Raw genomic sequence first — 6982 nt, forward strand, 5'->3', positions numbered from 1 at the left:
GATGAGATACGTATGCAGTGGATGCGACATCCGCGCGAGTCATTTTCATTTAACCCTTTTTTTTTGGTAAACAGCACAAGATAAACCCACACCCTTTAGACAAGAACGACAAAAGTGGATCACGTAGAGTACTACGGATGCGTAGGGGTGCTAATACCTTCCCTTCACATAACCGACTCCCGAACCCAAGATTTGGTTGCGAGACCCCGTCTTGTCCTTTCCTTTTTCAGGTTTACTTCGAGCGTTTCCTTTCCCTCCTTTGGGATGAATAACGCACAGTGGCGACTCTTTTGTCCTTTTCTTTCGTCGGTTGTTTTTTTTTTGCGCACTGTATTTTTCAGGTTGCGACATACGCAAAGATTTCTTGTGATTCCTGCCTCAGATGTCAGGTCATAGTCGGTGAAACCTAGCCCATGGCTAGCGTTTACATTTGAAACTACCGACTCCATCTGGTTAACATTTATCTCTGGTGGAACACAAGTCATATTCAGTACTTTCAACAAGGCTCCTCTGTGTGCCTCAGCGCACATCAATAGTGAGAGAATGGAGATCTTTGAGGGTGTCTGATTTAGCTGGTCGACTACCTTGTAGTCACTTTTCTTGATAATCCTTATAAACTCATCCACCTCCTTCTCGAGTGCGGTCTTAGGAGGAGCTTCCTCAGTAGCAATCTCTTTGGTGGCTACCTGTTTTCCTTTAGCTTTGGCAGCTGCATCAGCTTCAGTATTCGTGCGCAATGTTGATGGTGCAAATAGGCGTCCACTGTGAGTGAAGCCATCAACCCCTCCAACATTGTCTATAGCGGAGCTGTCAATGTCTTCATTGTTAACTTTCTGCCCCTGGCAGTAGATATCAGCCCCATAATGCCACGGGATAGCACTGTCTTTCTCATACATAACAGGTCCTGGTACCGTGATGGTGATCGGACTAACCAAAGCTGGTTGAGGGCTGTCAGAGTAAATTGTAACTGGTGCTGGACTTTCGATGTTCACCGTTGCTGGTTCTGTACTTTCTGAGAAATATATTATTGTCGGAGCGGGTCTCTCGCGAACATATATTTCTTCAAGAGTGAAATAAATTGTCATTGTCGACACATCATTCTTCACTGAACGGGTCTGATCGAACTGAAGACAACCTTCATCTATCAGTTGCTGATAACCCTTTCTCAAACTGTCACATCTGTTCTCGGCAGCTTGACAATTTTTGCACTCTTCCCCACAGCCCGGGAAAATCTGTCCTTTCAAGAGTCGGTCTTTAACCACCGATAGCGAATTCTTCACTTTAGTCACATCAGAAACCAAATTCAAAGTTTCCCCACTATCAACGACATTAATCCTTTACCCGCCGTGGGCTGGCATCGGGTTTTGGATAACATTAGGCACCGGAGAAAAATTCATAGCCTTGGCATCTCTCAATCTTGTACCTTTAGCTGGAAAGCCTTGCAATTATCTGTAGTATGGCCAGGTGCATTGGAGTGAAAAGCACATCTGGCATTGACATCATAACCTCTAGGCAAATTATTGGGATCGATTGGTGGGGCCAGTGTTCTCAACGTAACCAGATTCAGGTCAATCAGCCTGGGAAGTAATACAGAATAAGGTATTGGGATTGGCTCAATGACCCGGTCCGTTTGCCTTGGACGTTGTTGATAGTGTCTCTGTTGACCCGGATTACCTCCTTGTTGTTGATTGTTGTACATGGGTTGCCGTTGCGGATGATACTGCGGTTGTTGTTGCTGTTGAGGAGCAGGTGTTGGAATAGTGACTGCGGCCACTTGATCTTGATAATAATTAGGGCGTCCTCTGCCATTGCCTCTGCCGGCATACACAACGCTTGTCTCGCCTTCTCTTCTTCGCTGACCGTAACCAGCAAACGGTTTCTTGGGACCTGATGAGTTGGAAGCACTGTTGTCTTGAATTCGGCCCATCTTCAACAAACTCTCGATTCTTTCTCCAGCAATTACTATCTCTGCAAAGCTGATTGACGGGAAAGCAGCCAATCTCTCAATATAATTGCCTTGAAGAGTGTTAATGAACATGTCCGCCATCTCCCTTTCAGACATAGGGGGTTGGACGGACGCAGCAATCTGTCTCCAATATTGAGCATATTCTCTAAAGGTCTCCTTGGCAGTCTGAGACATTCCTTGCAATAAGGTCCGATTTGGAGCCAAGTCCAAGTTGTATTGATATTGCCTGACAAAGAGAATTGATCATACTGATAATCTTCAGTAACGGGGCGCCCGTTAATCCGAATTCCTTGATTCACATTGTACCTTCCGCCAATACCATTTCCATCATTCCTCGTGTTGCCAACATTATCCGGGTTTCCATCAGCATTTGCGTTACCAGTGTTCACAGGGTTATCAGCGTTCCCAGGGTTACCAGGGTTTCCCTTAGCATTCGGTTTCTCCACCTCTGGATCGGGCCTCGGTTGCTCAACCAATTCCCTCACCTTTTCCTGGCCTTCTGCCATACCAGTCATCAATGTCATGAACTGATCCATCCTTTCACGCATATCAGCCAGCTCTTTCTGTACCTGGTCCATCGCTAGTTGCGGACGATTTTCCTTTGTCGGGTACTTTTGGACTCGCTTGGGACCAATAATGCCTGAAACAGGGAACAAATATTAGACACTGCGGTGACACCTGCAAAACAGACAAGGGTTAATATGCATGGTATGCGATGCACTGCTTATTCAATTTTACGGCACCCCCCTTCTCAATTCCGGTTTGACCTTCCAGAACAACGTGTACAACTGCAATCCAACGTGCAAATAAGAATATCGAGGAGAGGTGATAAGAAGATTCGGTCATAAACGAAATAATCAAAGAGAATGAAACGTCCGAAAGGTGTCATAGTCAAAATACAAGATGTGCGGAGAGCGACGAACAAAGAAATGAGAACCCATCAACAAGCCTGATGGTGAACTCTACAAAAACAAAAGGAATCAAACATCTAGCCCAAACGAGTCTTCTCGAACTTCCTTAAGAAGCGCCTCTGTAACCGGGTCATTAGGGTGTTCTGTAAGGCCTTGAATCAACAAATTCCTCGTTTTGACCGCTTCTTCCAATTTCCTGTACTTGTCTTATTCTTTTGGTCTCTTGACCCCTGCTTGAATCTTTAGTTCGACGATCTCTTGTTCATCCAATCGAAGTGCTTCATGCTGCTCGTTCTCCCTACTCTTCAACCGCTCATTTTCTGCTCTGATTTCTATCTCAACCTGTCTCTGGCGATCAGACAATTCTTCCCACCTTTGCTGGCGCTCAACGAGCCTATATTCAGCTCTTCCTAACTCCTCCTTAGCAGCCTTGCAAGCTTTCTTTAGTATATCCTCACCTGAACGGACTTTACGGATATAATCAGCATCTTCAGCAATCCTCTCATTGCTTTGTCTTTTAAGCTCATTCAATCTTTGAACTTCTATCTCAGCTTCTTTTTTAGCGCACAAAGTTTTCTTGAGGCCTTCACTTAGCTTCGCATTCAACTTATCGACTTTTCCCTTTTCTTGCTTCAAACTGTTGTACTCAACCATGCTGACAAACTCAATAATAACCGGATCAGATGGTTCTCCCATAGAGAAAGGTAGAAGAGTAATCCGAGCTCTTTCTCGCAACCAACTGTCATCTGGGAAGAAGAGATGTTGTTACATTTTCCATAGACAGTGGCACCTTTAGTCTGAATATTCCTCCAAGCTCCAGCAGCTTGCTTAACCAATTCTAGATTATCTTGCACTAGGAAGTAGAAATATTCCACCAGATCTTGATCCTTAGGAGCGTGAGTTAAGGCATACCCTAATTGTCTTCTCAAAAGAATCGGGTTATAGTTGATACAACCCTTCATACCCAACAATGGTACATTAGGGTATTTCCCACAGCTAACCACAAAATCGCCACCCTTGGTATTCTGATTACACCATCTAATGTCTTTAGCAGTCAAGACAACCAACCTTCTACCCCAATTCCTGGCTTGATGCGGATTCAGAAAAGCATCGTCATTTGGCAAGTGCCCCACGAGCCACTTATGGAACAATGGAGCGCAACATCTGACCAATCTCCCGCGTCTCTTCTCATTCTTATTGTGCACCGAAAAATAGAAATCATCAAGAAGGGTGGGAACCGGGTTCTTTAGCAGAAAGATATGAATAGCACTCATACTCACGAACTTCGGCTCATCGACGAATAGCATAATACCATAGACACCTAACGCTAACAGAGCACACACAACGTCCCAACTGCCTTGAGCAGCACACTCTTCGGCCTTGTCTACCACAAAATCCAGATGGAAACCAGATAGACCTCCCTTAGAAGAGTGATTTTCCTTCACAACAAACACTTCCAGATGAAGAGCCTTAGCAATATCCTTATGCTCTGGAGGAGGTATGTCGGAGTTGAAAGGGACACAATGCTGTAGAGGAACACCCAAGATCATAGCATACTCTTCCAATAAAGGAGCCAACTGGAAATCCTGAAAAGTGAAGCAACGCAACTGAGGATCATAAAACTGCAAGCAAGTATGTATCAGACTCCTCTGAGAAGCATCCAAGTCTTCAACCATAGGCAAGATGTTGCCATAAGTATCCCGGAATAAACCCACATGGTCAGGAGTAATCAAAGCTTTTATCCGACGCAACGGGCCGATCTTAGTATCGAAGAAATGATAGGTCACATTACTCTTCCTGGTAGCCTCCATAATAAGCACGGGTCATCCAAACCAAACCGAGAAAGGGAATACCCTGCAAATGAATAAGCATGAGATGTTGGATGCAAATATGCAGATGATGTTATGCAATGCAAAGGACATGTGACCGGTTCCGGCCATATATACTGAACCACAGGCTGTTCTCTGTGAAGAAGTCCTCAAAAGTCGGCAGTTCGGGTATGCAGGTTTAACGGTTCAGATCCACAAACAAAACCAATGCCAGAAGTTCGGATCCAGGAAATAGAACCATGAGGATCAGGTACCAGGTATCAGATATCAGGGTATGATGAGGTCAAGGGTTCCTGCACACCTGTAAACAACCCACCCAACTCACATGCGGAGGTTAAAGGGTAGAGACATTGATATCACAGACTCTCAGGTCGAATAGTAATAATACGTCCACCGTTTCCGGTTTGGCATTACCACTATAAGAGGAGTGTCTCAGCCAAGTTCCCATGAAAGTAAGGTAAAGGTCATCCTAAAGGTCATCCAGACTTACCGGTTCTCCCAGATAGCTCTAGCACTGTAAGAGATCCACAGCACAGAATTCTCTAAAAAGATCCACATTTGAATTGTGTTTTCACATTCCAACATCAGACCGAGACGGAACGTGAGGGCATGTGAAACCACGCTAATCCTAAGTGCACTCAGGCCTGTGTATTGGGCCTATCTCACACAGAACATCCCACTCCCACAAACAAACAACCCAACAGAGCCAACAGACACAACAATGATATGTACACAAGTGCTGAAAAATAAATAACTGTACAAAAGAATAAACACCCAACAAACAAGAAACCTACAAAAGCTAGGAGGGACTCGCTTAGGGAAACCATAGTCCCCAGCAGAGTCGCCAGCTGTCGCAACCTGCGAAAAAAAACAACCGGCGAAGAAGAAAAAGATAGAAGAGTCGCAACCGTGTGTTATTTATCCCAAAGGGAGGGAAAGGAAATGCTCTAAGTAAACCTGGAAAAAGGAAAGGAAAAGACAAGGTCTCGCAACCAAATCTTGGGTTCGGGAGTCGATTATGCGAAGGGAAGGTATTAGCACCCCTACGCATCCATAGTACTCTATGGGATCCACTCTTGTTGTTCTTGTCTAAAGAGTGCGGGTTTATCTAATGTACTATTTACTAAAAGAGGGGGGGTCAAAAGAAATTGACTCGCGCGGATGTCGCATCCACTGCATACGTATCTCATGTGAATATGAGAATCAGAGTCTTCGTAGCTCGGCTGCCTATGGATTGGGGGGATGTGTGCTCGCTAAGTGTCGCAACCTGAAAAATGGAATGCGAAAAAAACAACCGGCGAAGAAAGACAGGAGAGTCGCCACCGTGCGTTATTTATCCCAAAGGAGGGAAAGGAAACGCTCGAAGTAAACCTGGACAAAGGAAAGGACAAGACGGGGTCTCGCAACCAAATCTTGGGTTCGGGAGTCGATTATGCGATGGGAAGGTATTAGCACCCCTACGCATCCGTAGTACTCTACGGGATCCACTTTTGTAGTTCTTGTCTAAAGGGTGTGGGTTTATCTAACTTGTTATTTACTATAAAAAAAAGGGGGGTCAAAAGAAAATGACTCGCACGGATGTCGCATCCACTACATACGTATCTCATCTGAATATGAGAATCAGAGTCTTCGTAACTCGGCTACCTAGGGGTTAAGGGTAATTGTGCTCGCTAAGACATCGCGTCTTTTGCCTACGTATCTCATCTGGAATGAGAATCAGAGCAAGTCGTAGTTCGGCTAACTACGGGGTTATGGATTGGGTTTTGGACGAACGACGTTACTACGCAATCTACCGGATGCTCGACCTTTGGAGACTTACTCGCCTGTAGTAGAAGGAGTTAACGTTTTCTTAGGAGAAGAAAAATCAATGAGTTGGTAGGGTTAGGGATGCTCATGCAAAAAGGCAGTCCTTGACGAAGGAACCGCGCTACCTGTGGGGATACGAACACATACAAAACAAACATGTATAAAGTAAACGTGCCAACAAGGCAATCAGAATAAATCTTCCAAATGGTATCCCACTAGCAAAGTGGAATATCCAGCGAGTTATCCCTGCAAAAGTCATGTGAGCCTTCACAAAAACTCAACAAAAGGGTTAGTGAAACACGATAAGGATTAGGAAAAAACATGCTATGACAAACGTAAGTCAGATTAGAGCAAAATAGAAAAAAGCAAATGCTTCTGTCGCGATCGCTACTGTCTCGCCTAGCGAAGGTGCTAGCGAGCGCCTGCGGGTTTTGGATTTTTCATGGATAACAGTATGGTTTCAGAAACCT

At 44.8% G+C, this 6982-nt stretch overlaps 1 protein-coding gene across 1 annotated transcript; it reads right to left on the bottom strand.

Annotated features, from left to right (window-relative positions):
• Positions 1-3084: 3084 nt before the first annotated feature.
• Positions 3085-4688, bottom strand: LOC127128792 (uncharacterized). The gene is made up of 2 exons (XM_051058164.1): positions 3668-4688; positions 3085-3623 (listed from the first exon to the last, which is right to left on the bottom strand). Exons 1-2 carry the CDS (start codon positions 4686-4688, stop codon positions 3085-3087), a joined length of 1560 nt encoding a protein of 519 aa, XP_050914121.1.
• Between the last annotated feature and the right edge of the window lie 2294 nt (positions 4689-6982).

This window comes from Lathyrus oleraceus, chromosome 3, assembly GCF_024323335.1.
Source record: "Lathyrus oleraceus cultivar Zhongwan6 chromosome 3, CAAS_Psat_ZW6_1.0, whole genome shotgun sequence".
In the NCBI taxonomy this organism is placed as follows: Eukaryota; Viridiplantae; Streptophyta; class Magnoliopsida; order Fabales; family Fabaceae; genus Lathyrus; species Lathyrus oleraceus.